The 17,378-nt window shown below is 47.7% G+C and overlaps 1 protein-coding gene across 2 annotated transcripts in view; it reads left to right on the top strand.

The window, feature by feature from the left end:
• The first annotated feature begins 12,755 nt into the window (after positions 1–12,755).
• Positions 12,756–17,378, top strand: part of MARCHF4 (membrane associated ring-CH-type finger 4) — a 119,350-nt gene continuing 114,727 nt past the window's right edge. For both annotated transcript variants that reach the window (XM_055813013.1, XM_027787149.2), the window contains exon 1: positions 12,756–13,401. In XM_055813013.1, coding sequence (XP_055668988.1) covers positions 12,925–13,401 — 477 coding nt within the window. In that variant the 5' untranslated portion in view covers positions 12,756–12,924. The remainder of the gene's footprint in view (positions 13,402–17,378) is intronic.

Consider the following 17,378-nt stretch of genomic DNA (forward strand, 5'->3'; position numbering starts at 1 on the left):
CTTCATTATAAAAAAATAAAGGAACTACTCATCCCATTCAGCATGGTTGTCCACTGAATCCTTTCTTTTGTCTGTACTGGGGAACAGATCCATGTTTTAGGCGGTAGATCATGGGGTTATCACATAGTTGTCCACTATAAAATGCATAGTTTAATCCTGGGTGATATCTTGAGGCAATATATTTCACTTGCTGATCATACGTTGCAACAAAAGTTATTCCTGGTGGTCTGTTTGACATTTTCCATCTTTCAGCTTCAGTGGTTGCTCCATAGCTCCTGTATTAGGAAAGGAGAAAAGTGCAAGAGTTGTCTGAGTGGATCTCTTGTCATGTGAGGGTGCACACATACACAGACAGTATGCACACTGAGTTTATAAATGTATATGTATTTGTGCATATACAAATATATTTATTTGCTGATATGTTAACTTTCTGGATTCATGATTTAATGTATTAATCTGAGATTATTCTGGTATTGCTGAGGACAGAAATACTTTAGAAGTTGATGAATTGGGAGTCTCTGCCAGTAACTTCCTGGCCTGCATTTAGTTCAGGTTGATGAGGGTTGAAAGCTGTTGCTCTCTGGCAGCTGTTCACTGGTGTATGTGAAATGAGTTTATAATTCTTGATCAAGGTCCTAGAAAACAGATGTCCATACTACAAAACTCACCTTTGCTATTTAGACCCTCACAAACACTGTCTAGAGGGATGGTGATGAAGCTCTGTTCATTGCTATGGGGTGGCCTCGAATCAAAAGACATTGCAGAAGTATGGATTGGGAGTGGGTCTCCTCTTTTAACAGGCAGCAGATTCCTTTTAAAATTATCTTGCAGGAGCTAGATTTAAGACTGAGTGTGGAAGGGTGAAGTTTTCTATCAGTGGAAAATTTTTTAAAATGTATTGACCTGGAAAATCCAAGCTCAGAAGCAGCAGTTGGGTTTTCAGCAAGTCCCTTGTTTCTTTCTCTGTTGTCCATCTGGATTCACTGTAACACAGAGAAATCAAGCATTGCCTCTGAGGTCAAGTAAAGTTTGGAAGCGGCCACCTTTTCTGTACATTTTTGCCAGGATGCGTGGTTCTGCCCCGTGCTCTAAGAATGCTGCTTGCTGGATATGAAAGGCTCAGGCCTGGAAGCAGTGGTGGAGATGACTTTTCTCATTTGCAGAACTGTTTGCAGAATTGGACCCTAAGCCCTTCCAGAGCAAATTGTGAAGCAATGCACAAATCAAGATGCTGACTGACTGCATCACACCACAATATCATGCTGACAGAATTTGAGGCTAAAAGCAGTGACATTCGTGTCTAGCAATGTTGAATACATCATATGGTTGTAAAGTGACAGCTGAGTCCTGGAGGACAAAAACTAACCCCTGTATGTCCTGAAAATATTTTCCAGTCCACAGACAAGTTAAAGACCAGGTCTTGAAAACCGTTTGATGCAGCCCCTGGACTTGATCTCTTAACAGCAGAACAGGTAGTTCCCTCTGAATTTGCACATGCTGTTAGGTTTTATTCATGGTTGTGACACCGTGCAGAATTAATGTTCCCTGTGGATGCAACCAACTTTTTTTATAGATTTTCCAGACTTTCATTAATTACTTAATTGGTGCACAGTAATATATGAAATGAAGTGTATTCCTATGGGACAGTCATACTTCAGACAGGCACCAAGCTATTTGCAAGCAGAATTAAAAACAAACGGGAGAAACCTTTTCAATTGTCCCTGCTTCATCCTCGATTTCAGCAACACAGCTGATATATTGCCAGGTACTGATCCCACTACCTGGAATTTGTCCAGGTTGAGAACTTATTAGTGCTTATTTGAGCGAAGAGGGGAGAGAGCGAGAACACAGCTTGTATAAATCAGATTAAAGTATTGACAAGTCCTAAGTAATGCTCATTCCAGGAACAAGCTCACTATGTGATAACACCACTGCTATAAAAGAAGTGCATTTTGAATGCATGCCACTTTGCAAATACCTGGTGGGTCAGGAGTTCTTGAGGCTTAGTTACTAGAAGAGAAAACAGGATTGCTGAAAAAGTTCAATGCTTTAGATGGAGATTATCCTAATGATTTCATAGGTGAGAGACTCAGCAACCACTGGACTTTGCTTTGCCTGTAGTCGATAGTTCAGAACCATCTTGGGTCAGAGTAGAGTAGAAATTGTTACAGCTGATACAGACTGAATGACAAAATCAGGGTCTTGACCCAAGCCTAGTGAGCAAAGAACTCCACAGTGATCTGTGATTCGCCTTGGCTTTCACATTCAGTGAGAAGGGGCGTGGTTAAATGCAAACCTGAAAAACAAACTCCTGTGTCTCTTCTCAGTGTGGTTGCTGGACGTCAGGACCATGAAATATCAATAATCAGTGTGTGTTAAGAGTCCCCCTCTCGGCCTGATCCACAGATGATGTGCATCTGTCTCTGCTTTCAGCCACAGAGCTCAGCTCAAGCTGAGGACTCCTGTGCTTTTCACTTGGGAGCCCTCGATGCACCCGGCAGCAGAGCAGCTTTGCCAGTGGTGTGGAGTCTGGGCTTGGCAGATGGCTCCAGCATCCTGACTGTCACCCTGGCATCTTGTGTCTGTGCTAAATCCCTTTGTGTTATTTTTATTTGATATATTAATCTCCTTTTTGCCACAAAGCAGAACGTGAGCAAAGGGTTGGAGGCAATGTGAGATGACCAGAGGAGGGATGGATAGCAGGGTAGTAGGAAGGAAAGGGGAGAGCTGCAGTTGCAAGCAGAGAGATCTTCAGTGGCTTGGAAAAGGGGGGTGGGGGTGCAGGAGGGATGTGGGAAGACAATAAATGGAGATCAATTTTTTTTCATGTGTGTGTCAGGATTTCATTGGGACAGCAATTTCGTAGGAGCACATATTGCCGATGGCACTGCAGGAGCAGCTCTGTGTCAGAGAAAAGAGACTGGGTGGGCAGTTTTCTTTGCTGAGATCCCTCATGGTTTTGATCCTTATCAGCCTAAATGAGGGCTCCCCAAAAGGCATCAGAGCTGGACAGGTGTGAGCTCAGTAGCAGAGTCCCAGCACATGATAGCTTCAGATAGAGGAGACACCATCTGCCTATGCAAGCTTTCCTGATATCACACACCCAAACCACATCAGGGAGGTCAGGGGGAGGCTACATCTCAGGGTACTCTGGGACAATTCTGTGATTTTCCAATTTTAGAGTCAGCTGGTGTGTCTAGAGGAAACTCTTCTCCTCTGTGTAGTGCCACCATGTAACTGAAAAAGCAGCATCCCAAGGAAGAGGTTGTTGGTCTGCCTGCTCTGCCTTTTGTCTGGATGACTGGGACTCCAGCCATGGGCTTCACTTAGCATATGTCAGCAGCAGCTCCGCATTGTCATAATGTACATAAGCACAGTCATTGCTGCAGTCCTGGCAGCTTGTGGTCTTCCTCTGGGTCTCATGAGACCCAGGCCCATTCCCAGAGTTACTGTGGGTACCACAACACCATGCCCTGCAGGTGGCAAAAGCTGGTCCCACAGTGAGCTAAGCCCACCTTGCCCCATGCACCCTCTTGTGCAGGGAGTCTGATCCGAGACCCATGACGTGGCCACTGTGCTGGGGCAGGTGGTGGCTGGGAGCAGGGGAAACAATGGCCACCAACTCTTCCAGTGGGGTCACAGCAAGCTTGAATGCCCTTCCTTGCTGCTCCAGGGGTAGGTGGGGAGGATCTGGGACACCATGCTGCTGGCTCTCCTGGCCTTCATGCCTGGCATGGGAGCTTTACCCAAGACCACAGGCAAGTTCAAGGGTGGGATGAGGTTCCAATTTGGCCTGTCTTATGTGTGGAAACCTTCCTTTTTAGAACATGCTGGAAACTTTTTTCCTAAGGCACTATCTGTCCTCCAGGGCATCCTTTCCTCCTTCTCATAGTTTCTACACAAATGCAGGATCTTTGGTGCTTTGTCACTCTACTGTTCCTGCTGTTTATTGCGTCCGACGGGCATAATTCTCTGCTCAGGAGACCTTTGCGAGTTGCTGTGGAGGAGCCGTGGGCTGTTGTCATGCTGTTTCCAGGGGGCAATAAACAGCAGCAGTAAAACTTCCATGGAATAAAGATTGTGTCATTATTCAGTCATAAAGAGAGGGAAGAAAAACAGATATATATTGCATGTGTGCTTATTTGCACATCACACAAGGATGTGCAGATTCCTCTCAGAAGAGAGTCTTGCTGTGAAGTAAAATAGGTCCCTACATAGTGCTTCACGGCTGACTCGAATGAGTGAATTTTCCTGCCTGTGCCTCAGTTTCCCTATGCAAATCTTGTAGCTCTTCCCACCTAGCTTAAGTGCTTTCAGGGCCAGGATTTTATTCATGCCCTTACTGGGCAGGGCAGGAAGGCAAGGATGTGCGTTTGGGGGTGACTTAGGGAGGGGAGTATTTCCTGGGGTTAAGGGCTTGTGTTTTCCCCCTCTTCTTGAACAGCAGCAAGCATTTGTCAGGGAGGAATATCCAGGGAAACGACATTAGTCTTAAGAATGAAAGGGCTGGTATTAGAAGCAGCCCATCACCATAGTCACCTGCATCTGTCCTGAGGGTTAAAAAACTATCACCAGGGAGAGCTAAAGCCTGTTAGGAAGGAAAAGCCCCTTCAACAGCAGGGAATTGCCACTTACATGCAGACAATGGCTCAGAAGCAAGTGCTTTTGACGGTTTCCTTTTGGGGGCTGTGAGACTGAAGTCAGTCTAGTGGGCCCAAGTCATTAAGAGCTGTGTGACCCCAAGGACCAGAGGGGATTTCCAGCTCATCAAGGGTTCAGCCCACTGGGCGCTGAGCACCTTCATGGAGGTGTTCAGCACCTGGGAGCATCCATCCTTAAAATGCTGCCCCCGCCATAAAATGTAATTATAAAGCCCTTTGACTACATAAAATTCTAAATCAATGAATTATCTTGGCAAGAAAATGTATATGGTTTTGAAATCTCCCTTTAATTAACGTAAAGTGCATTAGGAAGCAGTAGATCTAGGCTACCATTCTTTGTCATAGTCTGTCACTTCATGTGCTCCTGAGGCCCTGGGAGAGTGTGTCAATGCGATGCCCAAGCTCCCTTTCAAATGCTGTGCCTGGGCCACATTCAAGGCCAAGACCTCCCTTTCAGAACAAGGTTTCCATTCTGAGGTACTATTGAGGTATCCTCCTTGGAAGTGCAATGGTCAAAAATCGGCTCCTGTTTCCGCTGGTGTAAATCCATTAACTTTTCACTGCTCTTCCATTTCTCTCTGCTTTCATCACCAGCAGCGCTCCATCTCTGACAGCCCTGCCTTTAAATCCATGTTCATCCTCTTATCTCTCTTACCTCTTCCTGTTGGAGCCTTGCACTGCACTTGTCCTTTGTGCAAAGGTGTGGGGACAAGTCACCAAGGAGAGTGATACCTGTTAGTGAAATCTTTGCACACTTACTAGAGACAGTTGTGAGCTTTCCTGTATTTCTGATGTGCACTAGAGCATATTCAGGGCCAGAGAAAGAGGCAAAACAGTATCTTAACAGGCTGTGGGTTAGCCCGCTATTTTGTACCGGTCATTTCTAAGCAGATCTGGAAACCTACTGACTGTTCTTGCTGTGAAAATGATGTGGAGCTGGTGCATGTGGTGGGTGCTTCTTCAGCGCAGGGAGAAACTAGGATGTCCTCCTACAATGTTCTTCACTGTGTGCCTTTCTCTGATCTCCCGTGTTCCCTCCCTTCTCAAGACCCACTATATGCAATGAGGGTCGCTTAGGAGACACCTAAAATGGTCTTCAGCTCATGTCTGGACCTTGGACTCTGCCAACATGAAAACTCATCTACTACGGATGAGACTAAGAAGGTTATCTGGCTTGTAAGTGACTTCACTGCCTGCGTTGTATTTATGCAGCATGTGTGTATTTGCCTGCTGATCCAGAAACAAGGTGCTGTAGCTGAGGAAGTTATCTGGGCAGCCTGAGATGTTAAATCCTAAGATTTGGATTTGTAAGAATTTAGGGAAACAGTCTCAAATGTTCAGGATGCTTATTATACTGGAGCAGAGCTGTAGCTCAAGAGGGATCTCAGCTCAGCACAGGATTCACAGGATCCATCTCCTGCACATCCTGGCATAGTGTCACTACACATGACCCTTTTGTGCCACAAATGGGTCCTCCTGAGGACAGACTTTTATTCTTCCCGTACAAAGTTACTCCTGTTTTCTTAAGCTGACTATGGCAGTGTTGTGCCACAGTATAATCATGATGGTACTAAGAGGAATATCTTCAGTATTACTGTGTCAGATCATGAATCCTGGTAACTAAGGAAATGCCTGATGACATGCTAGATCCTCTGAGTTCACCTTGATTTGGAGAGCATAGCGTATCTCTCAGGATCAGCCCCTACTGGGCTTGTTTAACAACATTGTTTTCTCTATGAATCCCATGTCAGATGAGTGAGAGCTCATTCTAGGACTGTTGCATGTTGCTAAAATAGCATACATCTGAGAATGCAATTGGAGACCTGAAACAAATTTGACTTGACTCAGGAGAGTAGTGGAAATATCCAAGGGGCCGTGATTATATACTTTCTCCTCTTTCTTTTTTTGTAATGTCTAAATTCCAATTTTAGGTTTGGGATTTCATGACAATTACTACATTCCTGGATAGTTAAAACCACTCAGGATTTGGCTAAATGCCTTAGAAGATATCCTGAAATGCACCATCTATTGCAGCTGCTCTATTCAAGTCACAGTTCTGACTAGTCACCCAAGGGGACAAGGAATTCCTTTTGTAGGAGTTAGTGTAGGACTTGTTACCAGGAAAGCTCTATGTTTGGGGTTGTCTAGTTCTGAATAGAAGTGCTGTGGCTTTGCAAGTTTGAATTTGAAATCCAGATCCTAAAGGAGGAAAGGTGGGGGCTGTCCTTATCAGCAGTTGTATCATCTCTCTCGCATACTTCTGCACATTGACTGGCCTCAAGACAAACTCAGTAAAACTAAGATCTGGATTTCTTCCTAAACCCAAGGAAAGAGATGTGCAGTTCTACTTCTTTGCTTGGACTCCTATTGTGGGACATGCCTGATTTTTCAAAAAAGAATATTTCCTTCTCTTTTCTTGGCAGAGAGCAAGGTGCCATGGAAGTAGAAAAATTTTCTCTATATCAACTCAGAGGCAGACCGTGATCCTTGCAGAAAGAGAGGGAGTGGAAGGTCGGGCCCTGCTTGGGGAGAAAGCAATAGCACAGGGACTCCCTGTGTGCAGGGTACCATGCTTTTTGCTCTAGCCCAAGGCAGCAGATATACCAAAGTAAAGCACTCCAGAAATGATTTCTCATCCCTGTTGAAAAGATCATTCTAATCAGTGCATGGATTATTTCTGAATCCTTGGAAGATGCATAACCCCCACCTGCAGAGCCCATCTTGCCAGCAGCATCCTTTGCATCAGCACATTTACAACTGCCCAGAAAGAAAGACAGACCAAAGAAAATGCGACAGAACTCCCTCCAGCAGCTGGCTGCATCTACCCACAAGCTTCGTCAACTGAGTTATGGTAATTGCATCACTTGAGATTTATTTAGTATCTCCATCCTGGAAAAGGAACCAGGAAGTCTGGCTGTGACGAGCAATCACAGGGTACTCAGCTGATGAGCAGCTCCCCATCACTGAGAGAGCAGTAGGAACCTTCGATGGATTGGATTTAAGTAATGGTTTGCCAGAGTGATGGGGCCCACGCCACAGCAATCAAAGCTCCTCTGCACCATTAAGGAGCTCTAAGTGGAGCAGGAGGCGCAGTGCAGCTATTGACTGAGTAGGTGGGCATGAAAATGGGTTTAGGTAACTGTTTACTTCCTGAGAGATGGAAAACACAAAGGGATGTTTCTCTGGCAGCTCTCTGGCTCTCTGATCCTGGCTGTCCACATCAGCATTTATATTGTCTGTCTCTCACATACTCATGCACAATGACCAGTATGCTGTGTTCAGGCTTTTCGGCCGCAGTCCATGCAGAGCTTTCCTGCTTGTGTTTGCCCTCTCACTGTCTCTGCCACTTTTAAATCTCTGACCTAACATTAAAAAAAAATATATATCATGTTATATCAGACCACCACATAGACAGATAAAGTATTGCTGCAGCTCTAGGCACCTTCTTCCTTCCTTCGTCTACCACCTCTGTACTGAGCGGTGGCTTGTACAGAGGTCAAGAGGAGGCACATAAACAGCAATACTTTTTTCCTCCTTGTTGAGGTGGTAGCTAAGGACCAATGGGCCCACACTCTGCTCTAGAAGATCAGGATTAGAGTATCTGCTGTGAGACCAACCTGCATCCTGACATCTGAATCCGTCCTGATGCAGGTTCTATAACAAACAGGCATGCAGGTCTGCGCTGAGATACCTGGGCATCTCCCCTTCTGATTTCCCAGTTGGTAGCTCAGATGTAAGTAATCAAGAGGAACCAGTTCTCCCCTCTCAGCTGATGGATCCATGTTTTTTAGTTCCTCTTTCTCTACCTGAGGAAGGCACGGGTAGTGTGTGCCAGAGCTGATGCTTCCCTATGTTTCCTCCCTATGTTAACCTCATGAATATTAGTGGGATCAAGAGAGACACCATCAAAACTCCCAGAGACAGGCCCTTCTGCAAAAGGAAGTGATGCCCATCATTTGCTGCATGTAACTTCCTGTGAAGCAAAGTCTGGAAGGCTGCACTGGCCTCCTGGCAGCCCTCTGCTTTCACCAGGATCTCACCGAAGTGTCTTGAGCCAACTCTTTGCAGTGTGATCATTTTAAGCAAGGCACCTTGATCGATACCAAGGGATCTGAATGCAGCATCCAAGTGTGAAAACGTTGGCCGCTGGCCCATTTACCAGAAGAGGAATAATAGTACCCACTCACCTCTGGGAAGCATATGGAGCACCTCCGATTTATTATTTGTTTTATTTATTTTGTCACATTTATCAGCCATTCAGCTCTCTGGGCTCACAGCCCATACATTAAAACCCAGAGTATAATACAAAGATTTCCTCTACCCTGAGCATATTCTTTCTGTAAAACCAGGCATGGGCAGGAGGGAAGGATGAAAGATGCTTTACACAAGTAAAGGGTGACAACAATATATTTTTATCCAATTGTGTTATTGATGGAACCATTCTAAAAATGTTGGCGACATCAAAACAAGAAGATGGGATGAGGGCAATAAAAAGCAGGGGGTGTGGAAAGCCATCCTGGAGCATGGGCACAGAGATTCAGCCTCTAGCCATTCTGTGTCATGCTCAGGAAGTCCCTAAAATGCTCTTTCCATTATTATTTCTCTAATGACCACATTAGACACATGAAATCCTGAGCAGCCTTAAATATGTTGTAGAGAGCCACCCTGGCAAATCTGCCCAGTTTTTCTGAGAAATAGCAGGCTGCAGTGATAAATGTTTTAGCTTTAGAGCATCCCGATGTGTAATTTATTTGCTGGAAATTAATTGCATGTGCTGTTTTCATTTTCCTGTAGTGAATAATCAGTTTTGCTCCTTTTTTAATTAGGTAACAACACATTCCTCTGCTGATCATGGCACAGTGGTTTATACGTGTCACACCTTATTCTGAGACAATTTCAAGTTATTTTCTAGGGCCCAGCACAACTTTTGAATGGCATTAGATTGTCTGTCAGCTGTAACTCCCATGTCATTGCCAATGAAGACCTCATGCATAAGACCAGCTAGAGAACTCAGCCTGGGTGTTGGTGTATGCTACATCCTACTGGAGCAGGAGTTTGAGGATACCCTATGGAGAAACTGAATTAAGGAGCCTGACATTTCAATGGCATTGACATGATGTGGGACCAGCTCTATGTTACCAAAAGGTGTGTCCCATCTGGCAAGTGTCCACTGGTCCCCAAGCTGAGATATTGCATGGACGTTAGCGGCATTGCATAGACTTAGAAGCCTTCAGATCATCTGTATCATTGATAATTTTGGTCCACATCAAACCCATCACCTTTGTCAGCTGTCCCAGCTGGGATGGCAAAGACAAAGTTCCAGTGGAGAACTACCTTTCCCCTTGTATTCGGAGACTGGATGGGGCTGCATGGACAAACATAGCAGGACAATGTGGAGAAAGCCACCTTTGCTAATACTTGCAGAGAAAAGCTAAAGGAATCTAGCAATGCTACCTGCATTTTCGGATAGGCTGAAGAGAGTGAAAACAATAGGCTTTGGCAGCCATTGGTTACTTTTAGAAAATCGCTAATTAAGCGATAGTGTTCAGTCATATTTACCTTTCATTGGGCTACAAGGAACCCATATTTCTACTGAAATATATGCTACTGAAACAAAACAAATTATCAGTGAGGAAACGCTGCTGGAGCGAAATGAAAAAATATTATCATAGCTATTTAACCATGAAATCCTCTGCAACTAATTAATCTGCTAGGGAAAAGTTTGTTAGTGGGATTTCGGCTTCCTGCTGGGAACCTGTAAAGCAGGCACCATTGCCCGAGAAATCACCAAACTCGATCCCTGCCACCTGCCCCTGAAAGTTTCCCGATTTCCCCGCAGCGGCCAGCGGGAGCCGGAGCGCAGAGGCTTCGCTACCTGCTGGCGGTTCCGAGCCGGCGGGGCCGCCTCCCGCGGTGCCCGCGCTCGGCAGGGCTGGCTGCGGGGCTGGGCAGGGCTGGTTGTGGGGCCGGGCAGGGCTGGCTGCGGGGCTCGGCAGGGCTGGCTGCGGGGCCGGGCAGGGCTGGTTGTGGGGCCGGGCAGGGCTGGCTGCGGGGCTCGGCAGGGCTGGCTGCGGGGCTCGCCGGGCTGGTTGTGGGGCTGGGCAGGTCGGCCCGCGGGGCTCGCCGGGCTGGTTGTGGGGCTGGGCAGGGCTGGTTGTGGGGCTGGGCAGGGCGGTCCGCGGGGCTCGCCGGGCTGGTTGTGGGGCTGGGCAGGTCTGGTTGTGGGGCTGGGCAGGGCGGCCCGCGGGGCTCGCCGGGCCCGCTGGGCGGCGGGGGACGGGCGGCCGGGGGCGCGCGGCGCGGCGCGGAGCAGGGCGGAGCCGCCGTGCCCCGCCCGCGCCTGGCGGAGCTGTCCGCGGCTCCTGGTGCTGAAGCCGCAGCGGCCGCCCAGCCCCTTCCCCCGCCCCTCCTCCCTTCCCCGGCGTGGGCTCTCGCAGGCAGCCGGCAGCCCGGGGCATCAAAGGTTGGGAAGGGCCCCATTTCTCCCTTTGATTCTCCCCCCTCTCACCCCGCCTTTTTGCTTGCTTTTTTTTTTTTTTTTCCACCCCCCCCCTCTGTTGTGTTGTTTTTTGTTTGTTTTTTTTTCCAAAGCCGGGGGAGGGAGGAGAGCGCGGCCACGTTACACCCCTCCCTTCCTGCAAATCCCCGCTTGCACTGCAAACAATCTGCCTTCCCCATTGCATCCAAGGGAGATAGCAACAGCAACATCATCACGGCAAGCCGGATGGGAGAGCGGAGAGGAGGCTGCTGCTGAGGGAGGAAGGCACACACGCGTACACCAGCTCGATGTTGCCAAAGCGGTAGGAGCCGCACGAAAAATAAGCCATGCTGCCCCATGTGTCTGGCGCATTGTGCTCCATCCGAGCCTTTTAGGAGGAAGAAGAGAATTATCTGCCTGGTTGGTTTTTTTGGTGTTTTTTTTCCCTGCCAGCGAGAGTGCGACAGACTTGCGATGGTTGAATGTCAATGCTTGTGAGGGAGAGCAACAGTCAGAGGAGGAGGAGGATAGAAGGGGAGGAAAATGAAGGTGGGGACGGTGGTGGAGAGAAAGAAGGAGCCTCGTTCAATGCATCAAAAGGAGGTCCCTGCAATTGCTGATAGAGCCCTGGCTGCCTCGCCATCCACAATGGTCTGTACAAGCTGCCAATGCGTTTGATGACGTTCCTGTTTTGTGAAAGGAGGAAAGGAAACGTGACCATGTAAGATCCACGTTTCCCCGGTCAATTACATGCGAAGAATAGATCCGATTTCAACGGGTTTTTTTGGTCCAGGATGGTAACAGCTTAGGGAATAACACAGCCGCCTTCCCTCACCAATTTCACTTTGATTTTTTTTGGTGTGGTCCAGACAGCTGCTGGAATAGAGAAGGTCAGAATATATGAATATATATGAAATATATATGATATATTATATATATATTATATATATAAAATTATTTATCTCAGTACATCTGAGATTAAGCTCATTGAATGCTAATTATTTCTTTCAGGACTTTTAATATTTACAATGAAATCTTTTAAAGGTGACGGTAAAATCTGACGCCACCTGGGAGTACAGTGTTGGAAACGTAGGGTGTTTTCCCACAAACAATGTGAAGGTCTTTTTTGTCAAAGAGGCAATTTTGATAATAACAACAGCCACCAATTTTGCATTTTGATAGCCAGACCGGCTGCTATTTTGTCTGGGTCTCGTGTGATCGGGTTTTATTTTTTAATTGAAAAAAATATTATGAAAAAAATAGAAGAAAAAGGAAAATTCCTTGAGATGCCAAATACTGTCGAAAGAACCATATTCTCCCTCCTCCCCACACCCACCGGAGACGTGGACCCTTCTTTTTTACAGGCTTAGGAGTTGCGAGAGCCGATCAGGGGCTTTCTCCCGAGCCTGCCGCCCGCACCCCTGGACCCTCGGGCGTGGGAGATATATTTCCTCCTCCCGCTGATTTCTAAACAAACTTCTGGAGGGGGGGGGCGGGGGTGAGAATCCCCAGAAGCGCAGAGTCGGGTTTTTTGGTGGTGTGTTTTTGGGGTTTTTTTTGTGTGTGTGCTTTTTGTATTTTTTTTTTTAACTGTCATCCTCGCCGGATTCCAGCGGGCTGCCGGGCATTTCGCCCCCTCGCCCTCCGGCTCTGCTTTTGTCCTTTCCCCGCCGGCCAGCGCAGCCCCCCCAGACACTGAGGCCGCAGCGGAGCCCCCCGGCCGCGGGGCGCCCGGCTGCTGCCCTGTTCTTTCCCACCCCGTCCCCGCCTGCCAAGGAAAGGCACATGTTAATACCACCCGGCGCGGTCATTTTCTGCTACTGCTGCTGCGGGCTCCTCCGTCCGAGACAGATGTTGCGAAACCAAGGCCTCCTCAAGTGCCGCTGCCGCATGCTCTTCAATGACCTGAAGGTCTTCCTGCTGCGGAGACCCCCCGCGCCGCCGCCGCCCTCCCCGCCGCCGCCGCTCCCCATGCCCGGCGGCGCAGAGGCGGCGGCGGGCGGCCCGGCGGGGGCTGCACCGCCCGGGGGGCGCGGGCCCGGCTGGCGGGCGGCGGCGGCGGCGGGCGGCGGCGGAGCGGGCAGCCCGGCCGCCGAGGAGTGGGGCAGCCCCGCCGGGGAGCCGCCCGCCTCCCTGCCCAGCAGCACCTCCTCGGATGACTTCGGCAAGGGCAAGGCCGAGGACCGCTATTCGCTGGGCAGCAGCGTCGACAGCGGCATCCGTACCCCGCTCTGCAGGATCTGCTTCCAGGGGCCCGAGCAGGTGAGCCCGCGGAGGGCGGTGGGCGCTGGGGCGGGGGGACCACGGTGGGCCCGGTGGCAGCGATGCTCCAGCCTGCGGGAACTAGGGCCTGCTGCTTGCAGGGGGTCTCCCTGCCACCCGGAACAGGACCCCAAACCCAGAGGGGCTCTGCCAGAGCTCTGCCCAGGTCCAGGGCTCCAGAATTTTGCGCCTCAGCGGTGTTTTCCAGGGAAATGTGGGGTGGAGGGCGGCTATGTCTGCCTCTCTGCTGCCTGGCAGCCTTGCCCCCAGGTGCCTGTGCGGGCCTCAGAGCCGTGCAGCTGTGGCATGGGAGGGACGCGTGGACTGCTCCTTGGAGTAGAGCGCATCTTGGCGACAGAGGCTTTTTTGTCGCCTAGTGGGTACCCAGTTGCGATGATCCCAGAAGCGATGCAAAGGGTGCGTTTAATGTGCTGACTGCTTTTAAAAATACAACTTCAATCTGTACAAACACGTGGCAGGACACAGCCCCACCTCACCGGTGTTTCCCAGGGGATGGCTAGTAGGGGCTCTGTGGGTTTGCCACAGCTCCCATGCTCCCAGTTGCACAAGCTGGAGAAGGAAAACGGCAGGTTACAATTGTACCTGCTGAAACTGCAGCATTGAGATGCTCCTTGATATGGACTGGGGTTCTCCACCACCCAGGAGAATGAAACAGATGCCACCTCAGCAGAATGTAAGGTGCCACCCTGGGACATTATTCTCCCTATTTAATGACAATTAAAAGCAGTCCACATATTTTCAGGATGGCAGCTTCCTTACAGTGATATACACAGCAGCATTTTTACCTAACATGACACAGCTGCAGGCAGCAAGGAAGGCTGCAGACCTCTGCTTGTGGGATCAAGCCCAGATATGCAGACAGGCTTTGTTACTCTGGGTAGTCCTGTTACCTGTGATAACAAGGGATCCTTGCACAAGAAAAGGGTTGCAAGGTTCAGCTTGGCTGATACCTGTTTCCATTTTAGGGACAGATCCTAGCACATAAGGTAATATGCTGAAATCCTGAGCAAAACAGGTTTTGCCCCATGTCTTCTTTCCCCTTTATGGACCTGTGTGCTGTGCCAAGGAAAGCCAGCGCTCATCTGAGAGTGGCCACGCTCTGGCACACATCCTGCCTGTCCCAAGGCTGCCTACTTCTGTAATGCAGTGATCGTGCCTTGCCTTGTGTGGGTCTCAGGATGGTGGTGATGGGGACAGGGAGGTGAGGAATGCCCTCCCACTGTTCTTTGGGAGATGCAGGGCCTGACGCCAACTCATCTGAATATCTACAGTCCTGCTGGATGTGTCATACCAAGGGTCTCATAGCAGAGCTTGATGCTCAATGGACTGTAGCCTTCTCTAATGGTTTAGGCAGCTGACTGATAGCTGTGAGACAGTTTTTGCGGTAGGCTTTTAGATGGGGGAAGGGTGGGGAATCATTCTTTTTGGGGGATGCTGTATGCCTTCCTCACTTGATTTGTCTCCTCCCCGTCTCTTCTAAAAGTTGGAAGCCATGCGACTCACTCCCTGGGAATTTGCATTATTCCACATTTCTAGTACTCTTCCCTGGCTTACCATTCTGCCTGTGTACATGAGTTGTAGTGCCTGCAAGATTGGCTTACGTGTCTGAGCAAACAGAGCCTAAGCAGAATTAAAATAGAGGTAACTTGCTTCCTTGGAGAACATTAATGCTTGAAAATAATTGGATGCTAATTTTCACACTGAAAACCTGTGTAGGTTGCATTGTAAAAGTGAGACTATTTGCTGACCATCTGCCAACCTACCTGAGTGAGAAGCTGAGCAGACGTGACTGGCATTTAAGAAAGTTCCACCAGGATTTCTCTTTTTTTGCCTCTCACCAATATGATATAGTTTCTGACCAATATATTAAGACACAGATGGATTCTGCCACTCGTTCTTAAGCGGTACCTTCTTCTGCAAATAATTTTTTTCTTCACCACCAAGGCTTGAGGAGTGTCTGAAACCCTTTGCCCTGTGGCAGCTAAGAAGCATAAGTCACTGAGGAGGCCGAATCATGGGTTTTTAAAGCTCAGCCAGATCCTGACACAGCTTCCTAGAAGTATGGTTCAGAATAACTGAGAGCTGAAGCAGTGCAGCTGATGTCAAGACCTGCAGTTTGGTTTATTTGGCCCTTATGTCAGTAAAACTCAAACAGGGCTAAGTCCCAAATTCCTTGTGCTTTTTTATTATGGTGGTTATTACTGATTTAGCATTTCTCTCCCATTTGTTATCCAACTCAATAGCTGGGCAAAGACTCTTCATGTTTTGGACTCTCAACTATAAAAGTCATAGGTGCACAATATTCTATACCACTCCTGCCAAGATCATAATGAAAATTTATCCACTTGGAAACAAAATACAATTGCTAGTTCCTTACTCTGCAGATTAATAAAAATGACAGATATAAACGGTGTTTTATTTACCTGTCAAAACCATCTGAAACTGCTACAGCTGTGGGCAAATTTGCAGGGCTGCATCACAGTACCAAGAACAAAAGCTTTCATTATAAATTGACTGTTAGGCTCTCTAAGCCTATTTACCCAGATAAAATGACAGCGAGTCTCCAAAAGATGTTTTAATCCTGTTTTGATTTTTTAAAAAAATACAACAGGCAAAAAGGTTTCTTAGTAATCTGGCTTCACAAGTAGGTTTTATTTAATATCTAATGCAAAACAAAATTGGTAGGGATTTTCACTTTAAATTTATGATTGCCCAACATGCATGATACTTTAGGCTACTGAATCGCTTATATCTTAAGCTCCTCATGTTTGTTTGTGGCTCTTATGTGTAAGCTGATTCTTTCATTTAAAAATGTGCTGAGGACCACAGGAAGGAGTAAAGCTCATTATTGTGAAACTGTTTTGATCCTTCCATGTTACTCGAGAGAAACCAGGGATGCAGACGAGAAAGAGTGCATCTGATGACCAGGTGATCACAGCATCTGGGCTCCCGTTTTGAGAGCATGAAGAGCAAGCTCTGCTCAGGTCTGACAGTTGAAAGAGGCAACTGCTTTTATTGAAAATGAGAGCTTAACATGGTGACAGCTGATGGGCTGAACTCTGAGCTTGGTAATGGCATTGCCTTTTGGGGACTTGCTTGGCATTTTCAAAGGTTTCACTGACTGAATGTCCTGCACCATTGTGTCAGCTAATTCTGAGACCCTGGATTGAATGGCAAAGCTCTGGGGAGAAAGTAAGAAAGAAATGCTGGAGTATTTTCTTCTGGTTTTGTTAATACCAGTGTTTGCAGAATTTTGTCTGTTTTCCTGGATCTCTGACAATGTTCTGCAAGAGAAAGAAACTAAGACGAGCTCTGCTCTCACAAATGTTTCACAGTATTTGGTATGGTTCCAAGTTGAAAGCAAGTCATGGAGAGTAGCAGGAAAAGACATGGTTGAAAAGTCCCTTTACATCAGCAGATAAACTGTTTGCCCATGTCACAAGGAGTTAGTGGTACCATGGAGTTTAGGATCTCAGAGCTGGTGCTAGCCGTGCTGAAAATAAATAGGAAAATGTTCTTAAATGAAACCTAAGATCATTTGGAAATCAGTCTGTCTCAAGGGTTGCTTGTTAGACTGTCAGTTAGATGGTACGTATGTCTTTTCTTACCTGTCAATTTCTGCCTGCATGTCTCTGTTTCTCTGTTCTGGGGAAAAAAATGCTGTAAAGATGGAGATTTGAGAAGTCAGTGCGAATAGGATTGGTTGGCTAAGAGGGATCAGAGAGAACAGACTGTGGACTCTTTTGCCTGCAGGCGGCTGGCTTGGACTTAGCTCAGTATTCAATAGAAATGTTTGAAAATAGACTAACCTTCCCACCAAAGTCCCCTCCAGACTTTAGGGATACCAACTCATTAATATGAGAACATGAAGACCTTCAAGGAAATTGAAAGGGAAGACAACTTGTAGTGGATATTTGAGCATGCATTTCCATGGCATATGTAATTAGGCTGTGGAG

The sequence above is a fragment of the Falco peregrinus genome, chromosome 8, assembly GCF_023634155.1.
Source record: "Falco peregrinus isolate bFalPer1 chromosome 8, bFalPer1.pri, whole genome shotgun sequence".
Lineage (NCBI taxonomy): Eukaryota > Metazoa > Chordata > Aves > Falconiformes > Falconidae > Falco > Falco peregrinus.